The sequence below is a fragment of the Leptopilina heterotoma genome, unplaced genomic scaffold, assembly GCF_015476425.1.
Source record: "Leptopilina heterotoma isolate Lh14 unplaced genomic scaffold, ASM1547642v1 Lhet_256, whole genome shotgun sequence".
NCBI classification, from domain to species: domain Eukaryota; kingdom Metazoa; phylum Arthropoda; class Insecta; order Hymenoptera; family Figitidae; genus Leptopilina; species Leptopilina heterotoma.
Genome location: NW_025110968.1, coordinates 509976 through 523469, shown reverse-complemented (window position 1 = coordinate 523469; position 13494 = coordinate 509976). Strand labels below are relative to the sequence as shown.

Here is a 13494-nt window from a genome sequence, read left to right as displayed (position 1 = left end):
TGAATTCCTGTGAATAATTTTATTAATTTTGGCAGATAATTGAATTTCTGCGTAAAATTTTTTTAAACGTTTTGAAAATAATTGAATTATTACAAATATTTTTATTAATATTTGAAAATAATTGAATTCATAAGAAGAATTTTATTTCAAATTTGTGAAAATAATTGAATTTTTGCGAAGAATTTTATTACTTTTGAAGACAATTGAATTTCTGCGAAGAATTTTATTACTTTTGAAAATAATTGAATTTCAGAGAAGAATTTTATTATTTATAAAGATAATTGAAACTTGGACAAGAAATTCATTAAAATTTTTGTCAAATAATTGAATTTCGGAGATGAATTTTATTATTTATAAAAACAATTGACATTTTAAAGAGAATTTTTAAAAAAATGTTAAAAATATCTAATTAAAATTTTGCTATGAATTTTATTTAATTTTTAAAAATTTTATTGCTCATTATTTGATATTAATGTATCTGTTGTCGAGAAATGTGTTTTTTTTTACAATTTTGACAATTTCGTGTTTCCTTTTTGTCGTTTTTTCTAAAATTTCATGCGACTTTTTTCTGACTTTTTTTGGAAATTTTATGCGACTTTTTGTGACTTTTGTTGTGTATTTATGCGACTAAAGCGACTTTTTTTTGAGTCTTAAAGACGATCCGAGCCCTGAAAATAATTGAATGTCGGAGAAAAATTTTATTATTTATATAAATAATTGAATTCTTACAACGAATTTTATTCAAGTTTATAAAAATAATTCAATTTCGGTGAAGAATTTTATTATTTATAAAAATATTTGAATTCTTAAAAAGAACTATGTTAAATTTTTTTAAATAATTAAATTCTTGTGACGAATTTTATGAAATTTTGTATTTTAACTAATTGAATTCCTGTGAAAATTTTATTACTTATTAAAATAATGGAATTATTTTGAATTGATTTATTAAAAATTGAATAATTGAATTCCTACGAAATTTTGACAAGAATTTTATTAAAATTCTTAAATATAATTGAATTTCGATGAAGAATTTTATTATTTATAAAGATAATTGAAATTTTGACAATATTTCTTTTTTAATTTTTGAACATAATTGAAATTTTGCGAAGAATTTTTGTAACTTTTGAAAATAATTGAATTTCTGTAATCATTCGTAACTTTTCCAAAATCCAATTTTTTTAGTATTTTTAACTGAAATTCTTCTATGAATCTAGTATTTATGAAAATTGTAAAAATTGTTTATAAAATAATTTGTAAGTCATATTTTATGATAGTTTTTGAAAAATTAAGTTATTTAAAAAGAAATTATTGTCAGAAATTGAAAAAATTGAAAGTTTTGTATTAAATTATTAAATTCGAGGTAATTTCATAGTTTACGAGGCAAAAAGGAAAAAAATTCAGAGTTTTCTCATGAATTTTAAAAATTCAATTTTTTCCAGTACTTTTAGTAAAAATCCCTGACTTTTCCCTGACTTCCCTGACCAATTTTACTTTCCCTGACTTTTCCCTGATTTCCCTGACTTCCCTGACCTGTGGCAACCCTGTTTATGTTGTAACAAATAAAATTAGTAGAAATCTAAAAACTTAATTTATTGTTAACTTTTATTGAAAAAAATATCAATATTATCTTAGTTAATTTCATGCTAGTTACTAGAAACATTTATTTATGCATTTTAACAATTTTTAATTGTAGATACTTTTAGTCACCTTATCTCAAAAAGGACAATATAGATACGTTTGAATGCCCTCCTTGAATCTACGCCCTGAATTAATTCTAAAAAATTTTCTTAATATTTGGTCTAATTTATTGCACTTAATTAAATTTAATGTAATATACAGTACACTCTCATGTTAGGCCAGAAAAATTTAATCCGAAACTCTTACTACATAATTAACTATTAGTAGAAAAGCTTCATAAGAATGTAGACAAATGTTTCGTTGAATAAGTAATTTTGAAATTCGTTGATTGTTTTTTTATACATTTTCATTTAACTAATAAAAAATGAAAAATTATGATAATATGTTGCAGAGTGAGAGTATGATGTATAAAAATATTTGTACTCGTAAAAAATAACAATAATAATGTCACTCGCTTAAAAACGAACTATATTTAAGTGGAATAGCTATATCGCTTATTGTTGAATTATGTCGAGTTATTCGTGAACCTTCATTGTCGTTCACGAGATTAGAATTTACAGAATGTGAAAGAGCTGCTGTTTTATTGAAATCTATAACAGCATATCCTTTCACAGTTTTGTTTGGCGATTCTGGAGGTATAGAGACTGTGTTAGTTGTAGAATCACTAATGAAATTTTCAGAAATTTCTTTCTTATCTAAATCCAAAACAGCATAATTTACTTCTCTTATAACACAAGAAGACGGTGGAGTTGATGGAGGCAATGGCGATTTTTCGGCTATGGAAGAACCTGAAAATCGTTTCCTTAAACTCTCTATTTCACTCGATTGTAAATTTGCGTAGGAGTGTTTAAAAGTGTCTTCCCATTCCAACTGTAAACGTGGTAAAGGTGGGGGTCGAGTTTTCGTAATTTGGATATCTATTTCTTGGCCTTGATTTATATTCATGTAGGGATGTTCTATTGAATCTACTGGATTATACTCATCTCCCAATGGCGTAAAATCTGATGTACTATGGGAAGGAGATACAGAACTAGAATCATTGGTAATGTTCACATTCATGTAGCAAGCTTCTTCAGCAGGGTTGCTTTGGTAACTGGCATCTTGGTAAGGCTGTACTGATTGCTGGTCGAATGAAGCAAAACCGCTATTTGATGTTGTACTAGTGATTGTACTTGACCTGTAATAATATTTTAAGATAGCAGAATGTTTCTTCCCGATAGTATTATTCTCTACAGTAAAAAACATTAAAATTAATTAATACATAAAGATTTATTATAAATAAATTTTTAAATACTTTAGTTGTTGTCATTATATGTGCTACCCAATTAAAAATTCTAGTGAAAGCTTATGTACAGGTTTCAGTTTAACCCTACTAGAAAACCTTATAGGTTCCTACACGGAAAGAAGATTCAAAATCACTCTGAAAGAAGATTCAAAATTACTCTGAACTAACTTCAAAATTCTGTGTCGGCAAAAAGATTTCATGTGAGGGTGGAGTCCCATGGCAGCGTTTTGTAACTAGGCAATGAGTGTGAGAGAGATGGAGATATAGGTTTGCTATATTTGCACTCATGGCCTAGTTACAAAACGCAACGCAAAACGCTGCCATGGGACTTCACCCTGAGTATCACAGTATTTTCCAGTGTACTCTCTAAATCTGAAACAGCGATAAGTATACAACTGATTCCAATTAGCGTATATACGCTGCGAATTAGTGAAATTTCCCTAAAAAATCAGTGAAATTTCACTAATCAATTAGCGTATATACGCTTTTTGGAATTAGTTGTATACCACGAAGTAGTATAAGGAGACTTCACGGCCGTGTATAACTGAGAAAAACATGGCCCCACAATAGGGCGAACGATATACCGAGTTTTCCGGTAACCCGCTGATGAGCGCGCCCTCACCGTCAAAAAATATAATTAAAAAGTGCTTGTTTTGTATCGTCTGCTTTTGTTTTGACATTTTGAGCATTTTCACAAAATTTGCGGAATAAGAAATGAAAGAATATTATTTTCAAATAAGTGTTGTGTTTAATTTGTTCAGTAGAAATCGATTTATTTTTCACAATTGATTGTGTAAGTAAAATACATTTTCATTCATGTTTTGTTATGTATGTATAAGTGCTCTGAAGGCAATTGTGATCTTTGAAATTGTTTTTTACAAATTTTAAATGTGAGTTTCTGTGTAGAATAATCCATATTTTTGCCTTTCCTTCTCACTGCTAAATAAAATACTTTACACTGCTGGTAAAGTTTATTGTTTTTATTTTCTTACAGAAACATAACCTAAAACAAATATAATTTCGTTTAAAACACGTCATTCAATAAAAAAAATTATACTACACATTATTATGAAAAAAATAATTTTTTATACATACTGTCTGTTTAATTTATTTTCCATAATCTATTTCCAGTATTAATTAATATTAATATATTTATCACTTGCACTTATAGATACACACATCTCACATGAAAACAATAAGCAGACGACGCAACGTAGTTATATATTTTCACGGCGAGGTCGCGCTCAACAGTGGGTTACCGAAAACTCTGTATATCATTCGCCCTATTGTGGGGCCATGTTTTTCCGGCCGTGAAGTCTCCTTATACTACTTCGTTCACACAGACATTAAATTATTGTCAAAAATTTTAATAGAATTCTTTGTTAAATTTAATTATTTTAAAAAACTTTTCGTAATTCATTGACTTTTAATATCTAGTATTTTCATAAAATTTCCAAGCAGAATTCAATAATTTAAAAAAATTTTTGTAAAAATATAAATTGGAGGTTATGTAAAAGTAAACAAATTCAAAGCAGGCGGAGCGAACCAACAAGTATTTTACTTTCAGTGGTTGGCAATTACGCGCACAGTTGCATGCAACTTGCGCGTTGTTGTTCACTAAAACTTCTGTTGTTGACACGGCCTTACTCTCTAAATTTGAATAAGCGAAATTTCACTGTTTCTCAGCGATAAGTATACAACACGAAGTAGTATAAGGAGACTTCACGGCCGGAAAAACATGGCCCCACAATAGGGCGAATGATATACAGAGTTTTCGGTAACCCACTGTTGAGCGCGACCTCGTTTTCATGTGAGATGTGTGTATCTATAAGTGCAAGTGATAAATATATTAATATTAATTAATACTGGAAATAGATTATGGAAAATAAATTAAACAGACAGTATGTATAAAAAATTATTTTTTTCATAATAATGTGTAGTATAATTTTTTTTATTGAATGACGTGTTTTAAACGAAATTATATTTGTTTTAGGTTATGTTTCTGTAAGAAAATAAAAACAATAAACTTTACCAGCAGTGTAAAGTATTTTATTTAGCAGTGAGAAGGAAAGGCAAAAATATGGATTATTCTACACAGAAACTCACATTTAAAATTTGTAAAAAACAATTTCAAAGATCACAATTGCCTTCAGAGCACTTATACATACATAACAAAACATGAATGAAAATGTATTTTACTTACACAATCAATTGTGAAAAATAAATCGATTTCTACTGAACAAATTAAACACAACACTTATTTGAAAATAATATTCTTTCATTTCTTATTCCGCAAATTTTGTGAAAATGCTCAAAATGTCAAAACAAAAGCAGACGATACAAAACAAGCACTTTTTAATTATATTTTTTGACGGTGAGGGCGCGCTCATCAGCGGGTTACCGGAAAACTCGGTATATCGTTCGCCCTATTGTGGGGCCATGTTTTTCTCAGTTATACACGGCCGTGAAGTCTCCATATACTACTTCGTGTCTGTGTGGTATTTTATACAACTTTTTTGTAACTAATTGAATTCCTAAAAAACATTTTATTATTTATGAAAATAATTGAATTCTTGCGAACGATTTTATTAGAATTTTTTAAAATAATTGAATTTTGCAAAGAATTTTATTAAAATGCCTCAAAATAATTGAATTTTCGGAAATAATTTTGTTATTTATCGACATAATTGAATTCTTTCCAAGAATTATTTATATAAATAATTGAATTCTTAGAAAGAATTAAATTATTTATATAAATAATTGAATTCTTAGAAAGAATTAAAAAAAACATTTTTTAAATAATTGATTTTTTGAAAGAATTGAAATTAATTTTTTTTATACTGAATTATCCTAAAATTTTTAAGTACCTAATTGAATTCTTTTGACGAATTTTAATAAAATTTTCAAGAATAATTACATTTTTCGAGGAATTCAATTAAAAATGTATTAAAAATAATTGAAATTGAATTCCTAAAAAGAATTTTGATATTTATGAAAATAATTGAATTAAAGCGGAGAATTTTATAAAATATGTTTAAATAATTGATTTTTTTCATAAAAATTAATGCCAATTATTTTGTAAATAATTGAATTCTTGTGAAATTTTTATTATATTATATGGAAATAATTTAACTTTTTGAAATAATTTTTAAAAATAATTGAAATATTACCAAGAATTTTATTATTTCTAAAAAGAATTGAATTTACTCGAGATATTTTATTAAAATTGATTGAATTCTTGCGAAAAATTTTTTCCAGTAATTTTATTGAAAATAATTGAATTCCTGCAAAATTTTTATTATTTCTGGAAATAATGGAAATTTTATGAAAAATTTTTCAAACAATTGAATTTCTACGAATTATTTTACCTACTATATTTACTCAGATAATTGAAATCTTGATAAAAATTGAAAAGAAAATTTTGAAAATATTGAATTTCTGCAAAGAATCTTATTACTTTTGAAAATAATTGAATTCTTGTGATGAATATTGTTTTTTATGAAAGTAATTGAAGTTTGCAAAGAATTTTATTAAAATGCCTAAAAAAAATTTAATTTTTGGGAATGATTTTGTTATTTATCGACATAATATTGAATTCTTTCAAAGAATTATTTATGTAAATAATTGTATTCTTTTGAAGAATTTTATTAATATCTAACAGAATAATTGAATTATTTCAAACAAATCGAATTACAAATTGAACAAACAATTATTAAATTGTATTTAAAATCATTGATTTCTTTCAAAATTCTAATATTTTTGTAAATACATATTTGAATGCTTCCAAAGAATTTAAAAAAAACATTTTTTTAAATAATTGATTTTTTTGAGGAATTGAAATTAAATTTTTAAGAATAATTGCACTTTTTGAGCAATTCCTGTAAAATTATATTAAAAATAATTGAAATCCTGCGATGAATTTTATTATTTATGAAAATAACACAGCCACACAAAAAAAAGTTTAGATCTGGGGGTCTCACTATGTAGACTTTATGTTTTTTGGGTCGCTGAATCCGAATCCGAGGTCCATTTAACCTCATCAGATCAGGATTTTGACATAACCTCAAAAAACCAATATGGCGGACACATTTTTGAAAAGTTCATTGGATTCGCTTGAAATTCGTTACTCGGGGTTTTTTGGGGTCGCTGATTACGAATTTAAAGTCTGATTTCAAAAATTCAAAATGGCGGACACGTTTTTTAAAAATTCATCGGATTCGCTTAAAATTCGTTACTCTGGGGTTTTTGGGGTCGCTGATTACGAATTTTAAGTCAGATTTCAAAAATTCAAAATGGCGGATCCAATATGTCTGTGTCAGCCATATTGGATCCGCCATTTTGAATTTTGAAAAACCGACATCAGATTCGTAATCAGCGACCCCAAAAACCCCAGAGTAACGAATTTCAAGCGAATCCGATGAATTTTTCAAAAACGTGTCCGCCATAGTGGATCCGCCATTTTGAATTTTTGAAATTAGACTTTAAATTCGTAATCAGCGACCCCAAAAACCCCCGAGTAACGAATTTCAAGCGAATCCGATAAACTTTTCAAAAATGTGTCCGCTATATTGGTTTTTTGAGGTTATGTCAAAATCCTGATCTGATGGGGTTAAATGGACCTCGGATTCGGATTCAGCGACCCAAAAACCATAAAGTCTACATAGTGAGACCCCCAGATCAGAACTTTTTTTTGTGTGGCTGTGTAATTGAATAGTTGCTAAGAGTTCTAATAAAATTTTCAAAAATAATTGAATTCCTGAGAAGAAAATTATTATTTATGTAAACAATTGAATTGTTATTTTTGAAAGTAATGGAATTCTTCATAAGAATTTTATAAACATTGTTTTAAATAATTAATTTTGTTATATAAAATAAATATTATGAAAATTTTATTTTAAATAATTGATTTCTTGTGGAAGGCTTTATTTGTGAAAATAATTGAATTTTTCGATTAATTAATTTAAAATAGTACCAATTAAAAATTGTTCAGTATCGAACCTCACAAAGTAAAGTTTATTACTGTTTTTTTTGGATTTTTGTAAATTGTTATAATCTCTTTCCCAGACTTCAAAACACGTTTCAAATAAACTTTACAACCTGCAGATGACACTCATTTGTAAATTGCTATTTTCTAAAAACATGCCCTTATAACGAAAGATCTTAAAGGATAAGCAGTTCGACAAATCGCTTTATTACTCTCTGGTATTACCTGACCTGAGCTTCCCAAATTTCCTATCATAAACCTTACTCACCTATTGTTACCCTTGCTCACGCCTACATCTTTTAACGCAAAACATTACCTCCTCCAAAATTGTAATTGACCACCCCCATACCCTCCTTCCAAACCCTCGGCTCATACAACTCTTCTCTGCGAAGAAGACTTCAGAACTTACTTTGCTTTTGAAACATATCCATCTACACAATAAATGTCTTACATCACACAAAAATTAAAGCTTCACACGAATTATGTAAACGGTTTTTATTAAAGGTGTTTAAGAAAATTCCGATTTCAACTTTAATTATGAAAACCATCCTGAATAACCTTTTGCATTATTTTCTGAAAAAGTTGTTTTCAGACCGTACGTTAAAATAAACGTTTGCGGAATTAACATGGTCCTTCGAGCCGGATACATTCATCGTGAAGTATCCCGAATTGTCGTTGAGTTATCGAGCAATTAAACATTAGTGTTGTGAAGTTTTGTGAACAGACATTGACTAATTCAAATTTAAATTATCGAATCGTGGAACTATCGTAAAGCTACAACGGATTAATACATAACATTTGTCGTGCTTACTATTTATAAAACTACAAACCTTCTCGTGCAAAATAGTGACAAAATTAATAGTGAATTTGCAGCTATTAAGCAAAGCTGAAAAAGAAAGCTGTTAAAAATATTGTGAACATAGTGAGGTGTTAATCGACAATCAATTGAATTCACATATTTCAAATAGCTGTAACTTCCTTACATCGGTACTACTTCAATGGAATACTGTGCCATCATCTGATAATCATCGAGACAAGCTGAGGTAAAGAGGTGTTACCGTCATCGCAAATCTAGGATCTACAATAAAGGCCAACTGACCTAAAAGTGTCAAAAAGGCAAGTTAGTATTACCAATTAATCCTTTGCATCCTCCTTTATACCAATTTGATAATTGTGTTACTCAATTGCTAATTTAAAACTTATTTAAATTATCGTGTATCGCAATACCTCAATACAAAATGTCTGACGAGCGTTTAAAGGAAGTAAAAAGTGATTTAAAAAACATTAAACGTAAAATAACAAATTTTCAAAAATTCGTTGACAACTATGATGACTCTCGCGACTTTCTCACTCTCGAAAAAAGAAAAAAACAGATATTCATTTAGAATTCGCTAAATTTGAAACTCTACATTCTGAATTATATTTACTTGAAGATGATCCTAACAGTGAAAGTAGTCGTACCGAGTATGAAGAAAAATATTATCTCGCGTACGGAAAAGCAATGTCGTACATACAAAATCATAGGTCGCAAATTCGAAATTCAATTGATTCTCCTGGTTCAGACTTATCGCGAACGGTCTCTAACAATTATTCAAATGATTTAAATCAATTCTCGAAAAAGGCTTTACCACGAATTAACCTTCCAACATTTAGCAGAACATATGAATCTTGGTTAGGATTTCATGATCTATTTAAATCTCTTGTTGATAATAATCAGGATATCCCTGAAATCGAAAAATTATATCACTTAAAAGGTTGCTTAAAAGATGAAGCTGCGGCAGTTTTAGAATCAATTGAATTATCGGCCGACAATTACAAAGTTGCTTGGAACCTGCTAAAAGATCGGTACGATAATAGAAAGATTATTAGGCAAACTCATGTTCGAGCATTTTTATCAATACAGAGCGTGTCGAAAGAATTTCCGGTTCGTTCATTTTTAGACAATATCCAAAAACATATTAGAGCCCTCGAAGCATTAAAAGAGCCTGTTAATCAATGGGACACTCAAGAGGGACACTCTTTTAGTCGAAATTATAACACAAAAATTAAATTCCTATTTGCGAGAAAAATGGGAAGACTCAAGCTGCGAAACAATGAATCCTACTTTAAAAGAGTTACTCTCATTTTTACAACGTAGAGCACTGTTACATCCTGTATATTTTTCACTTTTATTTTTCAAATTATATTTTTCAAATAACTTAAAATGGGCTCTATAAGAGTAACATTGAACAGACTAGACAAACAATTCAAAATTATCTTTTTTCTAAGAAAATTCGTTCACACAACATTTTTATCGCTCACAGATTGTACCGTGAAAAAGGCAGTTCAAATTTCATCCTTCTTAACAGTTAACTTTAACCTTCTAGAAAAAATACATTTTCCAAACAAAAGTCAAAGTGTTTCCAAATGTTAAAGGAAACCATAAATTGTAATATAACCTATGACCAGATGTCTAAAGAACGACCTTTTTAAGGGTACGGTCGAGAGTGCACACATATACACATGCTAAAATGTGTTCAAATAATAGCAACGTTAATTTTCATTTGCAAATGAATAATACATAAAACAATAAATAAAAAATGATAAATAATTAATATTTTAATATTATTAATAATGCGTATAAATAAATATTTGTTGTTTATAAAATAATTAATAACAAATAAATATTCACAAAGAATAATTATAAACAATAAACCAATAATAATTCACAAATTATTAATAACAATTTATAAAAAATAAATGATCATAAAATCGAAATAAATAATTAAATAATGCGTCAATTACGTTAAAAATTACGATAAAATTAAAATTTAAAAACCTACATACATTTAAAAATTATAAACAATTAAACTACGCTATAACAAATATTGTAAAATTATTATTAATTAGTTTATAACAATATTTTGTAAAATCTCAAAAACGTGAAATAATGTCCCTACTATTTTAGAAATACACTGACCTAGGGTACGTCCCTTTAAGACACAACCTACATAAGTGAAAAAAAATCCCGAAACGACAAAATCAAATCTTTTAACTTTTTACCAATCTGATAATTAGTCAGCCTCTTTTTCCATCTCCCTAAAAATATTTTCCAAAAATCTAAAAACTCCCTAAAATCCTAGTGGGGACAAACCTTTAAAAAACAGCATCCCCAAGAGGATGGCATGTCAAACAGTATCCTCACAAGACAGCCAGAGATAAGTCAGTAAAAATCATTCACTCTCAGTATTCAGTTCAACTTTAAACATTCATACAGTGTTCAGTCTCAATTTTCAAAATACTAAAATTCAATCTTAAACTTCCAAGTTCAAGTCTATTTAAAAAAGTTATAAGTGTTTTAATACAAGTGTCAATTTTATTATTAAATTCAAATAATTTCACAAATATATCGAAATCATAAATCGATATATCGATACATTTAAATCGATCAATCGATTACTAATAATCGATATTACAAAAATTCCAAATTATTTCACGTTTTTGAATACAACGACTTTATTCATAAACTATAAATAAAAAGTGAGTACAAATTCAAAAATATTCTTATTAAATTCGTCTTTCTTTTCTTAACTTTCTCAAATCTTGTCCAATTGCCAAACCCCGGTTCTATGACTGAGAACTATAAATTTTAATACCTTTTTAAAACTATTTTTTGACTTCTGAAATTGTTACCTATGTTATCGAACCCTGTCATCTTACTTTTCTGTGTTCGATGATCTGGATTCATTCCTTATAAATTAAAATCCAAAAATCCTAAAATTTCAAATCAAAACAAAATAAAACTCGAAAGTGTCCCGAACTATTAAGCGAGAGCTTAGGTTCAAATCACACACATAATTCCATTTATTAAATATTCATTTATTTAATAAATTGAATTTAAAATAATTATGTTTAGTCCATAGGACGTAACAGCACTATTTGAAGAAGGAAAATCCAGTCAAAATGTTCCAAAATCAAAATTCTCATTTGACAGAAAACAATCATCCTCTCGTAGTAATACCACAACTCAACATGCTTTTCTACTCAATCAACACAAACACCATGTGCTTATTGTCAAAAAGATCATTTAGTTTACAAATGCGAGGAATTTAAAAATTTATCACCCCTCGCTCGATTTGAAGCTGTAAAAAAGCATCACTTTGCATAAATTGTTTGCGTCCCAAGCACCGCGTCTCTGAGTGTAATGGCTCTTCTTGTCGAAAATGTCAAAAAATGCATAACACTTTGTTACACTTTGAAAAACAAAATACTGAAGAAACAAACAAAGTAGAAAATAATAATCAAAATTTAGTTGTTGCTAACGTTCACACTAAGACAGCGTCTTAATGTTTATTAGCCACTGTCGTTGTTGAATTGGTAAATAATGAAGGTAAATCTAGAACTTGTCGGTTATTGTTAGATGCGGGATCACAAGCCAACTTTGTCACAAATAATGTTGCTAGTTTCTTAAATTTACCTAAACGATCGGTAGATGTCTCGATTTCTTGCGTTGAAAATAACGTAACTGATGTAAATTAGGCAGCTTCCGCTTTGTTAAAATCAAAATTCAGTAACTATTCCAAAAAACTCGATTTCTTAATATTAAATGAAATCACAAAACCTATGCCTTCAGCTCTAATTAATCGTGCTCAAGTATCAATTCCTAGTAACATTGTTCACGCTGATCCCCATTTTCACAAATCGTCGGAGATTGACATTCTTCTTGGGGTACAAGTGTTTTATAAATTGATTTGTGTAGGTCAAATTTCTTTAAACAATCAACCAGGTATTGTTTTACAAAAAACTCAACTTGGTTGGATAGTAGCTGGTGAATTGAAAACTAGTTTTTCTCCCACCAACATTCAGTGTAACTTCATTAGAAATTCTAATCCATTAGATAAAGCATTAACTAAATTTTGGGAAATTGAGGAAGTCCCAATTAAAAAACTATTGTCGAAAGAAGAACAAGCATGGGAGGATCATTTCAAAACACATACTGAACGTAAAATAACAGGTCAGTATATGGTTAGATTACCTTTCAATGAAAAGAAAGGTCTCTTGGGCGAATCTCGATCCGTGGCTGTGAAACGGTTTAATTTTCTCGAAAAACGCTTTAAAAAAGACCCAGAATTAAAATCAAAATATTGTCAGTTTCTAGCGGAATACAAAGATTTGAATCATTTAACAGAATTGAAAAATAAAGATAGTCTCTTCCCTGGTTTTTATTTTCCTCATCACCCTGTGTTAAAAATTGACAGTCTTACAACAAGTTTACGTGTAGTCTTCCACGGGTCTTTGGTAACTTTAACAGGAGTCTCATTAAACGATTGTTTAATGGTTGGACCAACAATACAAGACGATTTGTTTTCGATTTTAATAAGATTTCGTACGCACACTTATGTTCTCACAGTCGATATAGAAAAAATGTATCGACAAGTTTTGGTTCATCCCGATGATGCGCTGTATCAAAAAATTGTCTTTCGTGAAAACACTAATGAACCTATTAAAGATTTCGTTTTAAATACCGTTACGTACGGTACCTCGTGTGCTCCGTTTCTCGCAGTTCGCGCTTTGCATCAATTAGCTATAGATGAAGCGGCTCAACATC

At 28.6% G+C, this 13494-nt stretch overlaps 1 protein-coding gene across 4 annotated transcripts in view; it reads right to left on the bottom strand.

Moving 5' to 3' along the window:
- Positions 1-1584: 1584 nt before the first annotated feature.
- The window catches only part of LOC122503292 (fibroblast growth factor receptor substrate 2), a 102066-nt gene continuing 90156 nt past the window's right edge, over positions 1585-13494 (bottom strand). For all 4 annotated transcript variants that reach the window (XM_043613770.1, XM_043613768.1, XM_043613769.1 and 1 more), the window contains one exon: positions 1585-2815. In XM_043613770.1, the coding sequence (XP_043469705.1) occupies positions 2086-2815 (730 nt within the window). In that variant the 3' untranslated portion in view covers positions 1585-2085. The remainder of the gene's footprint in view (positions 2816-13494) is intronic.